Source organism: Coregonus lavaretus (genome assembly GCF_964263955.1).
Source record: "Coregonus lavaretus genome assembly, chromosome: 29".
Classification (NCBI taxonomy): Eukaryota; Metazoa; Chordata; class Actinopteri; order Salmoniformes; family Salmonidae; genus Coregonus; species Coregonus lavaretus.
The window spans coordinates 4,355,486-4,375,767 of record NC_140016.1 but is presented as its reverse complement, the minus strand read 5'-3'; the positions used below and the strand labels follow the sequence as shown (position 1 = coordinate 4,375,767).

Sequence of the window (20,282 nt, the reverse complement as noted above, 5' to 3'; positions counted from 1 at the left end):
CTTCAGACGGGCCTGGACATGTACTGGCTTAAGCAGGGGGACACGTCTGGCACTGCAGAATTTGAGTCCCTGGCGGCGTAGTGTGTTACTGATGGTAGGCTTTGTTACTTTGGTCCCAGCTCTCTGCAGGTCATTCACTAGGTACCCCCATGTGGTTCTGGGATTTTTGCTCACCGTTCTTGTGATCATTTTGACCCCACGGGATGAGATCTTGCGTGGAGCCCCAGATCGAGGGAGATTATCAGTGGTCTTGTATGTCTTCCATTTCCTAATAACTGCTCCCACAGTTGATTTCTTCAAACCAAGCTGCTTACCTATTGCAGATTCAGTCTTCCCAGCCTGGTGCAGGTCTACAATGTTGTTTCTGGTGTCCTTTGACAGCTCTTTGGTCTTGGCCATAGTGGAGTTTGGAGTGTGACTGTTTGAGGTTGTGGACAGGTGTCTTTTATACTGATAACAAGTTCAAACAGGTGCCATTAATACAGGTAACGAGTGGAGGACAGAGGAGCCTCTTAAAGAAGAAGTTACAGGTCTGTGAGAGCCAGAAATCTTGCTTGTTTGTAGGTGACCAAATACTTATTTTCCACCATAATTTGCAAATAAATTCATAAAAAATCCTACAATGTGATTTTCTGGAGAAAAAAAATCTCAATTTGTCTGTCATAGTTGACGTGTACCTATGATGAAAATTACAGGCCTCTCTCATCTTTTTAAGTGGGAGAACTTGCACAATTGGTGGCTGACTAAATACTTTTTTCCCCCACTGTATCTGCCATATACTGTAAGGAATAGCTTTGTCTCTAGAGAGATTCTGCAAGCTAACGTTCCTACAACAATTCATGACTAAACATGTAGGCCCTGACTTGTATACATTAAAACATTATATAACACTGCAAATACTATTTTAAAAAAGACAGCTGCCCATATATGCCTGCGTTTAGGCTATACGTTTTCCATTGCTATGCTAAAATGTCACAAAATTGGAGTCACTTCTGAAATGCATGCAGATAATCCTCCCAGTCTCTAAACAATGTGCAAACCCCCCCAACTACAAAGCAAAGTAGGCCCCCTGCAGAACACATAAACCTAGTGAGTGCCTGCTGTCTGAAGGGGAGCATAGAGTTAAATGTAGGAGCTGTCTGTCAGACGTCCCACCCCCTGAGGAATGGAGGGGGTTACGGGGTCTGCCTGAGCCCGCCCACTGCAGATGTCTTCTGTGTGAACTTGTGTAGCCGTTACATAGTCCCAGGCCTCTGTGACAGCTGACTTCTCTTTTTGGCTTTTCTGCTTGTTGCTGTTCTGAAGGTAAGACTGAGCATCCCTCCTCAATGACTTGCTGTGATTTAGCCAGTAAGGACTTCTCAACTAATGTGGCTATTGGAAACGTTGTGAAATGTTTTTTGAGTTGCCTGTGATACTTGAACTATGTGAGGGTTTTCAGAGTGTTTACCTGAACAACAGTGATTGGAGGCTTTCCTGTGGTGGTAAAAAAAAAATGTAAGAGTAGTAATATTCAAGTCATGCTGGAAATTCATAGTTTTTGCTTGACCACACCTTGAAAGTTAAAATATATCGTGTGAGAGGGACATGACAAAAGATGATCTATTATATTTGAATGGTGCAAAACTTCATGTTTTTGTGCAAAACTTGGACTCTATTGTCAATAGAATATTTAGTTCACTAGAATATAGAAAAGTTATTGTCAAACTATTTCTGTACTTTTATAATTCATGGAAAAGCTGTGAAAAGTAAACAGACAGCAGCGGAACTAGTTTTGGCATTCTCTTTTGGAACAGCACAATGTTCCACTAGTATTGTTGCCACATAGTCACTTAGAGGAGTGAGAGAGGAGGAGTGGTGTAGGGGGATGGGGCTCAAACAAAGCCTGAGAGAGATAGAGGGACAAACACCACTGTAAATACAACCCATATTTATCTTTATTTATTTTCCCTTTTGTACTTTAACTATTTGCACATCGTTACAACACTGTATTTAGACATAATATGACATTTGAAATGTCTCTATTCCTTTGAAACTTTTGTGAGTGTAATGTTTACTGTTCATTTTTGATTGTTTATTTCACTTTTGTTTATTATCTATTTCACTTGCTTTGGCAATGTTTCCCATAATGCCCATAAAGCCCTTTGAATTTAATTGAGACACAGAGAGACAGAGAGAGAGAGAGAGAGAGAGAGAGAGGCGCTATCTCAACACATATCCCTCCCTCCCTCCACTCCCAATTACTTCCATCAAAAGGAATTCACATTACCATGGCAATCCCCACCAGCTGTTTAGGGGCTTTGTGAGATCTTGCAGATGTCTGTCTGACAAACTCACACAGAAAGTCTGCCACTTTTAACACAAATAAATACTTTTAAAACAAAGAAAAGTGATAACCATTTATTCTCAATTACCTTTTTGTACAAGGATATAACTCTATTAGGATATTAGTCAATGTTTTACTATTTTTTCTTCATGTACTGAATTTGTCAGCATTTCAGGAAAAGCACATTTCACCCGTTAAGAAATCAAAGCTGGCTTATAGGATCTATCTCTCTTTTTCAGTCCGTGAACTGAGTGAAGTATTCAGGTCTGAGTTAAAGACTAAAGAATGACAAACTGTTTACGGAATGGAATGGTTTTTTTTCTTCACATATCCTTGCCTTTTGGTGAATTTAAACACTTTCTTTAACTCTCTTTCACTTAGTATGAGAGGAGGTCGCATTTCCCAAAATACAAATAGTTGTTCGGTTCGAATGTGCTGAAGGGTAGCTACTGTTGTGCAGAGTTGAAAGTTTAAACTGGGTGAAGAAAGAAAGAAAGGACTGTGGACATTTTGGATTGGCTGCATGGCAACCCTAAGAAAGCTCTAATCCCGGACAGGAAGGAAGCTATTGTTCTCATGCCATCTCTTCACCAGCAGTCTGACGTGGACATGGCGAAAACATTTACTCTGAGTCCGCATAAAAAAAAAAAAACCCAGCGGAATTAAACATAAGAGTGTTAAGCTAGACTAGGAACGCCAGATCTCACTCCTTCACTTCTTCAACCACTGAACAAATGTACAAAATTACAAGGGGGCTGGAAACAAGGGGGATGGGTGAGGGAGAGAGGGAGAGAGGGAGAGAGGGAGAGAGGGAGAGAGACTCGGAGGAGGAGAGTGGGGAGAGGTTTCCATTTACAGTTCCGAAAAGGTGGAAGGAAGCAGGAGCGTATTGCCTAGCAACACTCCTCTGGCTCCGTGCCAGTACAGCTAGAGAGATGATGGCCTGAAGGCCTGTATCCAGTGTTACAGACTGGCTAGCCCACTGTAGATGACAAAAGAGCTTTTGTGTTACATAGTAAATGGCTAACATACTGTATACCACACCAGGCCAGACTTTATAATAATATGCCATTTAGCAGACGCTTTTATCTAAAGCGACTTACAGTCATGCGTGCATACAATTTTTGTGTATGGGTGGTCCCGGGGATCGAACCCACTACCTTGGCGTTACAAGCGCCGTGCTCTACCAGCTGAGCTACAGAGGACCACAGACTTTAGAGTGAAATGTGTTTGATTCACATATTAAAGAAACATATTTAGAGCAAACTCCATACTCAATACGAAATCAAACACCTGATAGGCACAGATTTTGTAATAGTTACAGCTTGTGGTAAATTGTTAAATTATTTAACTAGAGGATTAGGAAACTGATAGCAGTTTTTTATGTGAGACAGGCGTGTGTATGGGGCCAATAGGCGAACTGAGAGGATTAAGTCCAGAAAGAATGACAGAGAAAGGGTTTAAGTTATAGGACTCAGGAATTCCATTCAGATATGTATCTTAGTCACATGTTTCAACCCACTGCTTTAAGGTTAACCCCCTGAGAAAGACAGAAAGAATGACAGAGAAAGGGTTTAAGTTATAGGACTCAGGAATTCCATTCAGATATGTATCTTAGTCACATGTTTCAACCCACTGCTTTAAGGTTAACCCCCTGAGAAAGACAGAAAGAATGACAGAGAAAGGGTTTAAGTTATAGGACTCAGGAATTCCCTTCAGATATGTATCTTAGTCACGTTTCAACCCACTGCTTTAAGGTTAACCCCCTGAGAAAGACAGAAAGAAGGAAAGAGGTGATGGGGGGATGGGGATGATTTAAAAGGGTCAGGTGACTAAGTCTTAACTTTTCTCCCCCTCTCCTTTGTGTAGCTTAGAGGTTCCATAAGTTAGGAACGGCCCATGGGGTGTCAATAGAAAACTTTTTCAAAGCATATTTTGTTTGCCCCTGCTGAGTATTTTTCTCGGGTGGAGCACTTCGATTTGTTGTCAAATGTGTCATTTCAAGCATACTAGAAGATGAATTACATGTACATAGCTTGCTATTCAAAGAACAACAACATCAAGATAGGGATATACATTGGGGGAAAAAAGTATTTAGTCAGCCACCAATTGTGCAAGTTATCCCACTTAAAAAGATGAGAGAGGCCTGTAATTTTCATCATAGGTACACGTCAACTATGACAGACAAAATGAGAAAAAAAAATCAAGAAAATCACATTGTAGGATTTTTTATGAATTTATTTGCAAATTATGGTGGAAAATAAGTATTTGGTCAATAACAAAAGTTTCTCAATACTTTGTTATATACCCTTTGTTGGCAATGACACAGGTCAAACGTTTTCTGTAAGTCTTCACAAGGTTTTCACACACTGTTGCTGGTATTTTGGCCCATTCCTCCATGCAGATCTCCTCTAGAGCAGTGATGTTTTGGGGCTGTCGCTGGGCAACACGGACTTTCAACTCCCTCCAAAGATTCTCTATGGGGTTGAGATCTGGAGACTGGCTAGGCCACTCCAGGACCTTGAAATGCTTCTTACGAAGCCACTCCTTCGTTGCCCGGGCAGTGTGTTTGGGATCATTGTCATGCTGAAAGACCCAGCCACGTTTCATCTTCAATGCCCTTGCTGATGGAAGGAGGTTTTCACTCAAAATCTCACGATACATGGCCCCATTCATTCTTTCCTTTACACAGATCAGTCGTCCTGGTCCCTTTGCAGAAAAACAGCCCCAAAGCATGATGTTTCCACCCCCATGCTTCACAGTAGGTATGGTGTTCTTTGGATGCAACTCAGCATTCTTTGTCCTCCAAACACGATGAGTTGAGTTTTTACCAAAAAGTTCTATTTTGGTTTCATCTGACCATATGACATTCTCCCAATCCTCTTCTGGATCATCCAAATGCACTCTAGCAAACTTCAGACGGGCCTGGACATGTACTGGCTTAAGCAGGGGGACACGTCTGGCACTGCAGGATTTGAGTCCCTGGCAGCGTAGTGTGTTACTGATGGTAGGCTTTGTTACTTTGGTCCCAGCTCTCTGCAGGTCATTCACTAGGTCAATCCAAATGTCCGTGTGGTTCTGGGATTTTTGCTCACCGTTCTTGTTATCATTTTGACCCCACAGGGTGAGATCTTGCGTGGAGCCCCAGATCGAGGGAGATTATCAGTGGTCTTGTATGTCTTCCATTTCCTAATAATTGCTCCCACAGTTGATTTCTTCAAACCAAGCTGCTTACCTATTGCAGATTCAGTCTTCCCAGCCTGGTGCAGGTCTACAATTTTGTTTCTGGTGTCCTTTGACAGCTCTTTGGTCTTGGCCATAGTGGAGTTTGGAGTGTGACTGTTTGAGGTTGTGGACAGGTGTCTTTTATACTGATAACAAGTTCAAACAGGTGCCATTAATACAGGTAACAAGTGGAGGACAGAGGAGCCTCTTAAAGAAGAAGTTACAGGTCTGTGAGAGCCAGAAATCTTGCCTGTTTGTAGGTGACCAAATACTTATTTTCCACCATAATTTGCAAATAAATTCATTAAAAATCCTACAATGTGATTTTCTGGATTTTTTTTCCCTCAATTAGTCTGTCATAGTTGACATGTACCTATGATGAAAATTACAGGCCTCTCTCATCTTTTTAAGTGGGAGAACTTGCACAATTGGTGGCTGACTAAATACTTTTTTCCCCCACTGTACATTGTGAACATACCTATTCCGAAGATTCTGGAAAAGGTTCTCAACATTTTACATGTTGTGAGGATTGCAGTAAAGGTTCTGGAAAAGGTTCTCAACATTTGACATATTGTGAGGATTGCAGTAAAGGTTCTGGAAAAGGTTTTCAAGATTTGACATATTGTGAGAATTGCAGTAAAGGTTCTGGAAAAGGTTCTCAACATTTTACATGTTGTGAGGATTGCAGTGAAGGTTCTGGAATAGGTTCTCAACATTCAACATATTGTGAGGATTGCAGTAAAGGTTTTGGAAAAGGTTCTCAACATTTGACATGTTGTAAGGATTTCAGAAAAGGTTATTGAATGGAATGGACATGTGTTTTCTGTGAAAGGTTCCATACCACCTGTCACCTGTACGGCATTGTGTGTCTCATTGGGCCTAGTTGTCCAGAGAAATACCACTCATACAGAAAATATTTTGTTAATATATTTCTCAAGACTAACACCGTATGACTAGATTTATTTATTGAATCTATTTCTTCGATTTTTTACATCTTATTTCTAAATAAGTACATGAGTTCAAAAGTGCATTGAGTCTTTGAGAGGGACTTTTCCAGTGTTTTTCAAAATGTACATTTACTGCCGGTAAACGTTTGTCTATTTACCATGCTGAGGTCCTCCTCTGACTAACAGGACACAGAGGCTAGCCCCTAGTCCCGCTATAGCCGCCAGGCTTCTTTTTCAAGTCATTTAACCACCGGTTATATCACCCTGGAGAAGCAGAAAGAATTCCCTAATCCTGCAGCCTTTAAAGCCTCTTTGAAAACCGTTGAGATCTGCCAGGGCTGTTTTCTGCTTCTTAGTTTAGTTCATACCCCAACCCAACAAACCTCCAAATTAAATACCTGCTGAAAAAGGGCCACTTTATACCGCGGTTTCCTCTACCTCTACCCTGTTTGATTATGAGCACCGCTTTCCAAATAAAATAGTATGTTTTGCTGTTACGTCAGTCATCCTTCCACTGAACTGATTGACTTCCACATCATTTAAGAAAACAAGACTAAGTGTGAATATGTTAAAATATCATTAGATAGGAAGTTTGGGAACACAGTAGCCCTCCAAGCTAAATATGGACATTTCTCGGAGATGGTACCAGTGTTTTTGTTTTCACTGTAGGTTCTCACATCACTAGCTTCCTCTCAGACACTACCTAGCTATATGTTTGTTAGAGGTGGTTGTCCAAGTTCTCAGTGGAAAAAAAACAGCTTTTTTCTTTTTAAAAGCAGAGAGAACTTTCCTTGTGCATAGTATTTGGAGACGTCATCGTCTGCAACGTCTGCCAGAGTCACTGTATTTTTCCACACCAGAGTCCCAGACCGAGCAGAGGCACACATACACCACATGGCCAAAAGTATGTGGACACATGCTCGTTGAACATTCTATATGCTTCTGATTATGGTTATCTTGTCTGTTTTTGCGTGACTTCTACATCAAGTTGCTGTTGTTCAAATCCCCCTACTAAATGGTAAATTATCATAATGCATCCATCTTACAGTGTTTGAAATGAGTAAACTAGGTTGTGGGTAGGAAATGAGAATAAAGCAGAGAGAGAGCGAGAGAGAGAGAGAGAGAGAGAGAGAGAGAGACACGTACCTGTGTCTGTGCGTACCTGTGTCTGTGCGTACCTGTGTGTGCGCGTGCCTGCATGCGTGGGTGCATATGTGCGTGTGCGTGCATTTGTCTAGTCCCAGGTGTAATGGGATTAGACAGGAAGGGAAGCATATAGAACAGGTGTAATGGGACTAGACAGGAAGGGAAGCATATAGAGGAGGTGTAATGGGACTAGACAGGAAGGGAAGCATATAGAGGAGGTGTAATGGGACTAGACAGGAAGGGAAGCATATAGAGGAGGTGTAATGGGACTAGACAGGAAGGGAAGCATATAGAGGAGGTGTAATGGGACTAGACAGGAAGGGAAGCATATAGAGGAGGTGTAATGGGACTAGACAGGAAGGGAAGCATATAGAACAGAAGGTAATGGGACTAGACAGGAAGGGAAGCATATAGAACAGAAGGTAATGGAATGAGGCAGGGGCCATGTACGAAGCCCCAGGCCTGGGAAAAATGTCCTGCTGCTCTTTAATACCATAGACAGCAGCTAAGCTGCTAAGCTGACTTATGGAATTGTTTTAAGATGGTCATACTATGGATCATTTAGCTATTTGATTTGGAATTGTAGGTATAAAAAAAATATATATATAAAAAAATGATTTGATAAAATATAGAATTTGGCCTTTACTACTACAGCCTAGAGAACCGCATTGAATAAAACATTCATAAGAAACAAGGTTTTGAAGTGTCTGTCCTAAATCTAGGAGATATATAGGCTCAAAACTACCTTCATACTTCCATTAGTTTTTTAAAACCGGTACTGGTTACCTTCAGAAGAATACTGTGACACTTGTGGGGGGTCGTAGAGCAAAATGGAGAACACCATGGTGAGAATCTCCCCTTTCCACCGTGGGTTCCCATTAGTTTGTAGGTCAAACTGTTCGGATGCTGCAGACGTTTACGCGAGAAGACCGATTTTTCGGGACGTCTCATGGTCTGACAAACACCGCTGTAGCTCTGCCACCTTTCACCGCGGATGAGGAAGTGTGACGCCGGTGGACGTGGTGGATTGAGACGCATCCAATTCAAAGATATCTCTAGCTTAAACTGATGGAATTTGATGGGGAGTGTTTTGTTATGTAACTTAGATTGACGCACCGGTGCATCAATCGACTCTAGGGGGTTGTAACAGAGCAAATGAAATGTAACCATACTTTATAAGTCATACTGTATATCATCAATGATACTATTTAGGCCTATATAGCATTATGGAAGTCATCAACAGCTATTGTTTCATTTCAACCCAGGGTTCCACAAAAAATAGACAATACGTATAGGCCTAGGGTTTAAAGCTTTGGTTGATTTCATATTAATCTTAAAGTTAATCATTCATATGCTGGATTCACATCTCCATCTCAAGCAAAAATAGGACTAAATCAAATCAAACTTTATTTAAAGTGCATTTAAAGTTTGATTTGATTTGATTTAGTCCTGTTCTTTAACTTAGATTTTGTTTTATGGAGACACGAATCCAACATGTACAATTATTAATTTGTAAACAGGATGTTGAATTGTGTTTGGTTGTCAACGCAACCAAATATGAACATTTGAAAGAGATGCGTCTTCTGCTTGGATAGTTCCATCTGTGCCACTGATTTAATCTGGCTTTAATTCCAGTTTTTCTACAAATGAATAATTGATATGTTGGATTCACTTCTCCATCTCAACCAAAACCATGAGTCTGTGTGATGAACGGGGACTGAGCTAGAGCGGTGGATCAAGGGGCCTGGGGCCGGGACATTTTACAAAAACATCTGTAGAGTCCGAATAGTTTGAGCTACAAACTATTAAAAGCTATCTATGAAAAGCTGAGACTCCCACGAACGCGCACGTGTAACATGACACTCACAAGCTACACAAGAGTGGTTAGAAGGTAAGGGGTTCTTCTACATAGAAGATCAGAGGAAGCCCCAGGACATAGTGTCTATAATACTGAGTGGTTAGAAGGTAAGGGGTTCTTCTACATAGAGGACCAGAGGAAGCCCCAGGACATAGTGTAGTGTCTATGATACTGTAATACGTTCATATAGTTGCTGTCACAAAACTCCACACAGTTGTCACTGACAGGTTGGATATTAATTTCCCACTGAGCAAACAATTTATTTACTTACGGCATTCACATAAATTCATTTTTTATCAGGTTTTTGATTTGGCAGACCTTTGTCAATAGAACTCATGAAAGCAACTGTTTATGACTAATTATTTTGTGTTCTACTTGTGGCCCTGGTTGTTCTGAAAATAAAATGGTAAAACACTTCACAGTGAGGCTAAATATATTTTCTGGACATGCAGATAAATGAAAAGCCGATTTTAGCTGGGATCTCGGACTGATGGGGTTAACAAATTAAATGTTGGATTCACGTCTCCAACTAAAACCAAAAATAAAAGTTAAAGAAACTGATTAAAGCCAGTAGTTCAGATGAAACTATCCAGGCATTATATAGCTTGTTGATATTTGGTTGGGTTGTCAACCAAACACAATTCAATATGACTATAGTTAAGGCTATCTCACAAACTAATGTATTTATTCAACCTCAAAATGAGTAACACATCCATGGCCACATTCTGAGGTTAGTGTAACTATAAATGTCTTCTTACGTAATCATAGAAAGCGGTGCATTGCTCAAGATAGTGTGCAAAGGTTTCAGGTCTGTGGAGATCTTCACAGTTGCTATAATAATCTGCGCAGAATCTCGAACAGCATTGATCATGTACTTTTAATGTACTGTTAATGTACTATTAATGTAATCTCAACTGCAACCCAGGTCATTTGGTTGTTCTATTAGATGAAGCACAGTGATAACACATTAAGTTGTTGTATAAATACAAAATATCTGATATTGAAAGCGCAGTGATAAAAACCCGACATTGTTTTTTTCCATTGTAATTGTTGAAAGCATTGTGATAACACGTTGGGAATTGAACACATTTCCGGCTGTCTTTTTGAGTATGTGAAAATAGGTTGGAATCTCATTGATCAATATCTATCTTTTTGAGTGGGTGAGTAAAAGTTGAAACATCTCAACCAAATATGAACCCACATTTCTAAAGATGGCGTGGTGTGCCCAGTGGGATGCCTGTCCATAAAGAAGGTGGATTGTGATCATAGACTAAAAGTCTATACAAGTAGAGCTCAAATGTAATACTGTAGGCTACTAGCACTAGAATACATGCAAAATGACTTCTCTTACTATCTGTTAACTGGGTGGAAATACAAAGTCGAACAGGAGACTGAATTCAGCTCCGGTGATTGAATTGAAGAGAGTCATTTGAGCTAACCACAAAGAATGTGAACATAGCTTTCTCCCTATAATCAGACAGGACAGTGAGCGGTTTGTCTGGAACCAAACGCTACCCATGAGCCTTTGTGATTCTTGGAGTAGCATCTTGTATTGTCCCTGCTTGACTTGTTTGACCACGCCTGAGTAAATGTCTGGACTGAGTCTGGCCCATACACTTTATGCACTTTGTATATAGTAATACAGTACATAGTTCTGCTCTAGACAGACGGTAAACTGGAAAGGAATATGACCTCAACTGCAACTCATTATAAACCAAAGTCAGTTGAATTGAATGTGTTAATGTGTATTAAATGTTCATCTTTGTGCCTCTCTAGACTGAACGATGAAGGTGTGGGTCATCTTCCTACTGTGCCTAGCTGGCCAGGCTTTCACCGCTTCCATTGTAAGTGTCCCTTTGTTGTGTGTGTGTGTGTGTGTGAGTGTGTGTGTGTGTGTGTGTGAGTGTGTGTATGCCTGCCTGGTGTGTGCGTGCGTGCCTGTGTGTGTGAGTGTGTGTGTGTGTGTGTGTGTGTGTGTGTGTGTGTGTGTGTGTGTGTGTGTGTGTGTGTGTGTGTGTGTGTGTGAGTGTTTGTTTGTGTGTGAGTGTGTGTGCCTGCCTGGTGTGTGTTCACTTGTATTGACACTGAAAAAACATGGTAAGCAATCATAATAACACCATGGTCACCATTTCAGGAGGAGCCCACCGTTGATGATGTTGTTGAGGAGGTAAGGTCATTGACTTGTTTACAGAATTGTTTACAGGTGTGCTTAGTGGAAAAACAACATCACACATCTTGAACATACCCACTGGGCACACACTGGTTGAATCAACGTTGTTTCCACATCATTTCAATAAAATGTTGTTGAACCGACGTTGAATTGACATCTGTGCCTAGTGGGTAGAGATACTTTCACAGGTGGGAGCGAATTAGGAATATTGTAGTATAGGAATAAAAACACAGCCAGATGAAAAACATTGACACTAGATTTATTCTTTACTCTCTCCGTGTCACTTTTGACAAGTTAACTAAGTTAACAGTACAACTTTGATTGAAATAATTTATTCTCAACCATTTTGTGGCACAGGACTTTTCCCTTGAATGTTGACCATTTCCTGTAATGTAGCTTGAGAGAGAGAGAGAGAGAGAGAGAGAGAGAGAGAGAGAGAGAGAGAGAGAGAGAGAGAGAGAGAGAGAGAGAGAGAGAGAGAGAGAGAGAGAGAGAGAGAGAGGGCAGAATCCCACAGGTTATAAATACAGCGGACAGGAAACCATGACGTTTTAATGGCTTCACCACATGTGGCTCAGGCTCTATCCATCCCATCCAGCTGCAGGCTACTTGTTGTTTTTAGACGTCTGCTAGTCCTCTCTCTGGACCTGTCTGAAGTACAGACGTCTGCTAGTCCTCTCTCTGGACCTGTCTGAAGTACAGACGTCTGCTAGTCCTCTCTCTGGACCTGTCTGAAGTACAGACGTCTGCTAGTCCTCTCTCTGGACCTGTCTGAAGTACAGACGTCTGCTAGTCCTCTCTCTGGACCTGTCTGAAGTACAGACGTCTGCTAGTCCTCTCTCTGGACCTGTCTGAAGTAAAGACGTCTGCTAGTCCTCTCTCTGGACCTGTCTGAAGTAGAGACGTCTGCTAGTCCTCTCTCTGGACCGGTCTGAAGTACAGACGTCTGCTAGTCCTCTCTCTGGACCTGTCTGAAGTAGAGACGTCTGCTAGTCCTCTCTCTGGACCTGTCTGAAGTAGAGACGTCTGCTAGTCCTCTCTCTGGACCTGTCTGAAGTAGAGACGTCTGCTAGTCCTCTCTCTGGACCTGTCTGAAGTACAGACGTCTGCTAGTCCTCTCTCTGGACCTGTCTGAAGTACAGACGTCTGCTAGTCCTCTCTCTGGACCTGTCTAAAGTACAGACGTCTGCTAGTCCTCTCTCTGGACCTGTCTGAAGTAGAGACGTCTGCTAGTCCTCTCTCTGGACCTGTCTGAAGTACAGACGTCTGCTAGTCCTCTCTCTGGACCTGTCTGAAGTACAGACGTCTGCTAGTCCTCTCTCTGGACCTGTCTGAAGTACAGACGTCTGCTAGTCCTCTCTCTGGACCTGTCTGAAGTACAGACGTCTGCTAGTCCTCTCTCTGGACCTGTCTGAAGTACAGACGTCTGCTAGTCCTCTCTCTGGACCTGTCTGAAGTACAGACGTCTGCTAGTCCTCTCTCTGGACCTGTCTGAAGTAGAGACGTCTGCTAGTCCTCTCTCTGGACCTGTCTGAAGTACAGACGTCTGCTAGTCCTCTCTCTGGACCTGTCTGAAGTACAGACGTCTGCTAGTCCTCTCTCTGGACCTGTCTGAAGTACAGACGTCTGCTAGTCCTCTCTCTGGACCTGTCTGAAGTAGAGACGTCTGCTAGTCCTCTCTCTGGACCTGTCTGAAGTAGAGACGTCTGCTAGTCCTCTCTCTGGGCCTGTCTGAAGTACAGACGTCTGCTAGTCCTCTCTCTGGACCGGTCTGAAGTACAGACGTCTGCTAGTCCTCTCTCTGGACCTGTCTGAAGTACAGACGTCTGCTAGTCCTCTCTCTAGACCTGTCTGAAGTACAGACGTCTGCTAGTCCTCTCTCTAGACCTGTCTGAAGTACAGACGTCTGCTACACTTTATTCTGCAGTGCCCCTTGATAACTGAAGAGATTTAGCTACAGCTTCATTTTCTGGTAATAAAGTTGTGCTACCAAATTATCAGCATTGCCCATAGCTTATGTAGAATACTGTTATCTTTGACATGGTATATTTTCACTTTAAATGTGTTGAATCAAACTGTTGAAGTACTATATCTCTAGTGACGGCTCCATGTTGTGATTGGTTTGTTTCAGGCACAGCCAGAGGTGGGGGCCAACCCAGTGCAGGTAGAGACTGGAGACTTTGACGAGGCCATCGATGTGGAGGAGGAGGAGGATGTCACCGATGAGAGTGAGTAATAGCCATTGTCATCACTAATCACTACTGTCGCACGACAGACACTGTGAGAAAATAATACCTAATCACCAATTCCTTCTGTGAAGGAAAGCTTATTTAAAGTCCTAGTTTACCACATATTACAACGATAATTGGGAACATTCACCAAGCTAACAGTCTGCCTGGCTACAGTAAATTATAGCTATTATTGTAAAGTTAAAACACACAATAGCTAGTACAGGGTTCCCCAACTGGCGGCCCACAGGACAAATTTGGCCCACGGGGGGATTTTATTATTCCCGAAGTTATCTGAACAAAGAAGAAGAAAAAAGGTTTTATAGTTGTATTATTTTATTTATAAACGAAGACTGTAAAAATAAATCAGCTCCAAGTGATTTTAACTTTGGAAATCTGTTCCCAGTATTCCCACGCATAATACAGAGACACGTGATCTTATGCAAATGTAAGCAAGGTTTAAGAAACATTTTTAGTCAAATATTATATCTGTTTGGGCTTCTTGTGATCAATTTGCAGTCTACAAATTATTTGTAATTACGTTCCGTCCCCCTGACCATCCACTCAAGAAAAAAATAGGAATCTAGTTGATGATCCCTGGGCTAGTATATATTTTAGGCTGCTTAGGTTTAGTAGAGGTGTGACAACATAAATCAAATGAAGCTGTATGTTGGTGCTCCTTTGCAGTGGCCGTGTTGTGAGATGTTGGCTAGATGGTAGAGAGAGAGGGGGGAACACGTTAGAAATGACAGAGTACTTCTGTCTCAAAAGAGAGACCTATCATTATGTGTTCCACCCAATGGTTCCACCAAGCTTCTTGGAAACTGAAAATAAACCCTTCTCCTAATTGGCAGGGGCACCGCCACACTCCTTCTCTGCTAACTACCACCAGGAATATCTGTCTATCTGTTTAATAACTTAGCAGGAAATTCAAGGGCAAAAGAACACTTCCGATATGTTCCATTTTTTATGTTCCAGAATGTTTGAACATTTTTTTGTTGATTCCTTTGTAGACCCCTGCTTGAACCACCACTGCAAGAAGGGAAAGGTGTGTGAGGTGGATGAGGAGAACACCCCCATGTGTGTCTGCCAGGACCCCACTACCTGCCCCGCTGCCCTTGGAGAGTTTGAGCATGTGAGTTATCATCATAGAAATCATATTCTAATCTGTTCAGACCGACATCCAGTAGGTCTAGATATGTCTCATATATAACGCTCTTCCTAATAGAACCTTGACCTGTACAATAATGCTACTACTGATATGCATCATTGGCTCATTCTTGAAATACTGTAATTTCTGTCTGATTCATGAATGTAATCTGTGTATCCCAGGTTTGCGCCACCGACAACACAACCTACGACTCTTCCTGCCACTTCTTTGCCCACAAGTGCAGTCTGGAGGGGACCAAGAAGGGCCACAAGCTGCACCTAGACTACATCGGACCATGCAAATGTGAGCTACGCTTTATAGTTACAAACATTCATGGATTTAATTTTATTAAATTCATTGCAATTCAATGTATTAACCCGCCCAGGTTGAGAACGTTTTAATACAACCATTCAATTCAGTGCAATCATTTTCACCTTTTTGAGAATCCCCCTTAAATTTCCTCTGAGAGTCCATTCCCAGTGTGATTGGTTATGCTGTCTTGGAGCTGAAAGCTTCTCCACAGAGAATGATTCATGGGCTGAACTAGAGGGGACCTTGCCTTAAGGACCACAACACAGGGCAGGCTGTAACATGCTCACTGCATTGCTGCCCTTCTCAAACTACCGCTGAATCTGCAGCTGAATGTCTGTCATTAAACAGAACCAAGCCCATGCATCTCTCTCTGCTGGTGATGAGTACCTTAGGACTGAAGGGCACAGATGGAGATCATGTTGTTGCATGTCGTGGAGCCCCAACAAAAAAAAAACTAGTGGCCTCTAAATGTCAGGTACAGTATTTAACCAAGGGATAAAACAAAAGGTACAAAATCATTGCCTTAGGGACCGTGCGCATCAACCACACATTTCAATGGACACAAATGTCACATTTTGTGTGAGTTGTGGGTTTTATGTTCTATGACAAAAGGCTGGACCATGATGGTTTGAGAAATGGAATTGTAGATTTTGACTTGAATGTCCTACTTGCAAAACAACTTTTTGACCAAGACTTACTTGACTTAATTAAATGAAACCCTTTGGCTCCTTGGGGACCATAGGTCATTGAACAAACCTTCTCCAGCTGTTCCTGGGTCTTCCCTGTTTCCCTTTCTCTCTGACCATACCTAATGTTTCTTCCTGTGTGTCTCTCCAGTCATGGAGCCCTGTGTGGACAGAATAGCTCTAACATATACCTCATTCTTCTTCCTGTTTATTTTTCCAGTCATCGAGACCTGCATTGATGCTGAGCTGAATGAGTTCCCCCTGCGTATGAGGGACTGGCTGAAGAACGTTCTGGTCACCCTGTACGAGCGCGATGAGGAGAATAACCTCCTGACCGAGAAGCAGAAGCTCAGAGTAAGTCCACTTAGCCATTTCTATATGCACAGCACAGAACCCATTTACTGCACTATGTTTGCCTACTGAGGAAGGGTCAACATCATTATTAAACACAGCACAGAACCAATTCATTTTGCTTGCGTTCATTTACCGAACTCTGCGGATGGGTCGAAATAATTAATAAACCAAATATGATTATAGGATTTGATGTTCTGCTCTCACTATGATGTCGACTCCTTTTGTGCATCGAATCCCACTGGGAATTATTTATCAGTTTGTTCAATTCAAAAGATTATTAGACAAACTAATGTTTGCAAAAATGTTACTTGCCTTGCAGGTGAGGAAGATTTATGAGAATGAGAAGAGACTTCAGGCTGGAGAGCACTCCCTGGACCTGCTGGCCCACGACTTTGAGAAGAACTACAACATGTACATCTTCCCCGTCCACTGGCAGTTCGGTCAGCTGGACCAGCACCCCGTCGATGGGTAGGTAGAGGAGAAGAAGAGTTTGTCTTCTGCTTCAGCTGGATTGTATCAACATCACACAAATACAGGCTTGCTTGGGCTATACCTTTGACTCAACTCTGTGCCAGCCAGGACATCAATACTGAAACTGAAAATGTCTCAGAAAGGATATTAGCAGCATGCCTGAATGTATTGTTTTATAAGCAAAAAAGCAACTGACAGTGCTACATTGTGGCTGTTCATACTTCACAATACTGACTTTTAAATGCCGAAGGATCATATGGGTAACATGTTTCTCTATGATGTTTTCTAGGGTCTAAAACTACAGCTTACAAAGCCTTTATAAATCCTTTATAAGGCCTGCATAGATGCTTCATAACAGGTTTTCTGTGGCGTTGTAGGTTCCTGTCCCACACAGAGCTGGCCCCCCTGCGCGCTCCTCTCATCCCCATGGAGCACTGCACCACTCGCTTCTTCGAGCAGTGCGACGCCGACAATGACAAGTACATCGCCCTGGAGGAGTGGGCCAACTGCTTTAGCATCAAGGAGCGTGAGTAGTTTTAACACCTCATTCACAGTTTAGGAGGACCGAGGCACTCTGTTACAATGCCTTTATTGGTTTGTGTCTGAAATGGCACCCTATTCCCTACATAGTGCACTACTTTTGACTAGAGCCCTATGGGGAATATAGGGCACAGGGAGCCATTTCAGACGCAGCCACGTCTTCCCGTCCTTCTATTTTACGGTCTGGTTTTGATTTTTGAAATGGTTCATAGCAGGCCATTTCATTATTGCTTGTTAATGGAGGGCTTGTTTTTTTTTCTTTCTGTTTTCAGAGGATGTCGACAAGGACCTTGTCATCTAAGCTCATCAGCTGACCCACAGTACGAAAACTAGTCTCAATTGGGACGAGGTGCTAAGCTGATCCCTAATTTAAAAGAAACACAGTAACGGTGCTAATTGCAATTAATTAACGACCTACCTATACCACTACAATTGATGAAAAAGAGACGTGCACAGTCTGAACTAACAATCACGAAACGTGGTCATGATGCAACTTCAATTTTTTTCTCGTTTGTGCAAAGAAATAATCATTTCTAACCAGATAGATGAAAATAAGTAACAGAAAGAGACTTGTGACGGAGGGACGGAGATGTAAATGTATGACTCTGTATGTTGAATGTGTTGTGATAATGGTTGTTGTTCACAACATTGATATTGTTTTCACTTGATTTTGATTTAATTTAATAACATCGATTTGAAAATTCTTTGGAGGAGACAAATTTGTAAAATCAAAAATAAAGTTTCTAAATAAATGCTCCTTTCATTTTGCTTTGTAAACATTTTTAGTTGTTTTGCACTCTTTGGTGGTGGACTCTTTCATTTTTTCATCTTCATTGTTTTGCTTGACTTTTGACTACTGTTTTAAATTAAGGCCTGACTATCCACAGGTTTGTTTTCTTACATAGATTCTGTCACACAACAAGGGCATAAGTGTACAGAAAAATTATTGAGACAATAAAAGGAAATATTGTTTAAACTCTATGAGAAAAGCATCTCGCAGGTTGAGCGTTTTTCTCACGCCATAGCATGTTTACTGACATCCTTAGGCTCTGTATCACCGTGTGAGCCCAACAGAACTCTTTCCTCAAATAAAAGTTACTGAAATGTCCAACACTGTTGCATGCGTTCATATCTGCATTTCTTCAGAATCCTCACAATGTTGATACATTTCAACTGGAACACATGGAAAACATCTAACACCGACTAGAACGTTTCATGGGACATTTAATTAGTTGTCTTTACACCTCTAAAGCGTCCATATCACAGATATGAAGTACATCATCATGAAGTATCAATTCATTGAAAAAAAATGCCACATGTACAGTTGCAGTACAATGTGTTCTGTACTGCATTGTAGGCTACGCCTTAGTCTTATGAGTACAGGCTCAGTACATGTCTCAACATCCTGTGACGAGTGTAGTCCTGGCCCTTGAATCCAGTATTCTTTGTCAAAACATTGGTATACCACAATGCAAACGTTTTCTAACCCTCTGTTTAAGAGCCTATTTTGAAAGTTCAAACCAGCACTTTGCATTGGCTTGAAGCTACCATAGCTAATAACTTTCCTATGATACCAATTACCTCATGCAGTTAAAATGTCCTGTGTGCTTCTGAGGCACACATGCAATGACTTATGAGAAAAATTACTCTTACCATAGAATTGCATTGTCTTTGTAAAACCAGCTGGACACCCTGTCCCAATGAACCCATAAGAACAGATTTGCCAGAACAAGGCTAGTTTGGTTTAAGTTTTCAGATAAATTAATCTAATATATCCTCTTAAAAACAGAAAAGAAAGAAGATCAAATGGCCATATTTCCATATTTGGTCAAAAACTAGTACAAGCTCAAAGTTTCCTCTCTGTAGGATCTAAGAAAGGTCCCATGGGAGTCGGAGGAATGGAGAAGCCTATAGGGCATTACTAGAGCACCCTGTTACCATCTCCACCCGTTCAGCCAGACAGTACAGAAGGGCAGGGACTCTGAACAACTGTAGAGCCTCGTCCACAAAGGCTCAGCCAGAGGCACCGCCCCTTCTTCCACAAGAGGAAAATGTCCTCCCTTCTCTCCAAGACAAACAGAGGAAATAAACAGTTGAATACAATTACATTATTGTTAACAATTCTCACAGTTTCTTGGGGATGAATAAAGAAAGCGAATTAAATAAATGCTTTGGCATTTTCTTAATTTATCTGACTAGATCAAAATCTTTTCGCCTTTATCATGATGTTATATTATATATGATATATGTTATATTATTATTATTATATATGTTATATTATTATGTTCAATGTTGAATAGTCAAAGATCAATTGCATCCTCCAGAAAAGACAGAACAAATATTACAACAAATAATATGGTTAAATTCAAATATACTAATTGATTATTATTATTTTTTACATTATTTATGGAAAAAAAGTTTTAAAAAGGAATTATCTTTGTTAATGATATTATGAATAGGAATGGTGGAGTTATGTCACATGCAGTTAACAAACATATATGGAAACGTTTGCTCTATCCAAAATTACAACCAACTGATTGCAGCATTACCGCATAAAAGGGAGGAGGCAAGTGGAAGGGTGAAAAGGTAGGGAACTTGTTTGTCTACCCATTATTAAAGACCAAAACTGGCAATAAAGTCATTAAAAAATATATACATATATCAGTTTTACTTGAGGACCAAAATGTTGACCGCAGCGCCATACAGGTTACAAAATAGTTGGGAAGAGATTTTCGATGTGCGGAGTCCGTGTCACATGGTTTATGAACTGATATGCAAAACAACACTTGATTCAAAACTAAGAGTTTTTCCATTTAAATTATTATAAAACAATTATTGCCACAAACAGAATGTCATGTATATGGGGCAT

General features: G+C 41.2%; 1 protein-coding gene across 1 annotated transcript; it reads left to right on the top strand.

Moving 5' to 3' along the window:
- Window positions 1–1,200: 1,200 nt before the first annotated feature.
- LOC311105206 (SPARC-like) lies at window positions 1,201–18,174 on the top strand. The gene is made up of 10 exons (XM_084147268.1): window positions 1,201–1,305; window positions 11,279–11,346; window positions 11,637–11,669; window positions 13,804–13,900; window positions 14,914–15,035; window positions 15,233–15,353; window positions 16,269–16,402; window positions 16,722–16,870; window positions 17,251–17,399; window positions 17,686–18,174. Exons 2-10 carry the CDS (start codon window positions 11,287–11,289, stop codon window positions 17,712–17,714), a joined length of 894 nt encoding a protein of 297 aa, XP_084003394.1. The 5' UTR covers window positions 1,201–1,305; window positions 11,279–11,286; the 3' UTR covers window positions 17,715–18,174.
- Window positions 18,175–20,282: the final 2,108 nt, after the last annotated feature.

Excerpts from the sequence above, each read along its gene's own strand:
- LOC311105206 (XM_084147268.1), top strand. The coding sequence starts at position 11,287 with ATGAAGGTGTGGGTCATCTTCCTACTGTGCCTAGCTGGCCAGGCTTTC. Across the intron at positions 11,670-13,803 it reads TTGATGATGTTGTTGAGGAG|GCACAGCCAGAGGTGGGGGC; the intron begins GTAAGGTCATTG and ends GGTTTGTTTCAG. Across the intron at positions 16,403-16,721 it reads CCGAGAAGCAGAAGCTCAGA|GTGAGGAAGATTTATGAGAA; the intron begins GTAAGTCCACTT and ends CTTGCCTTGCAG.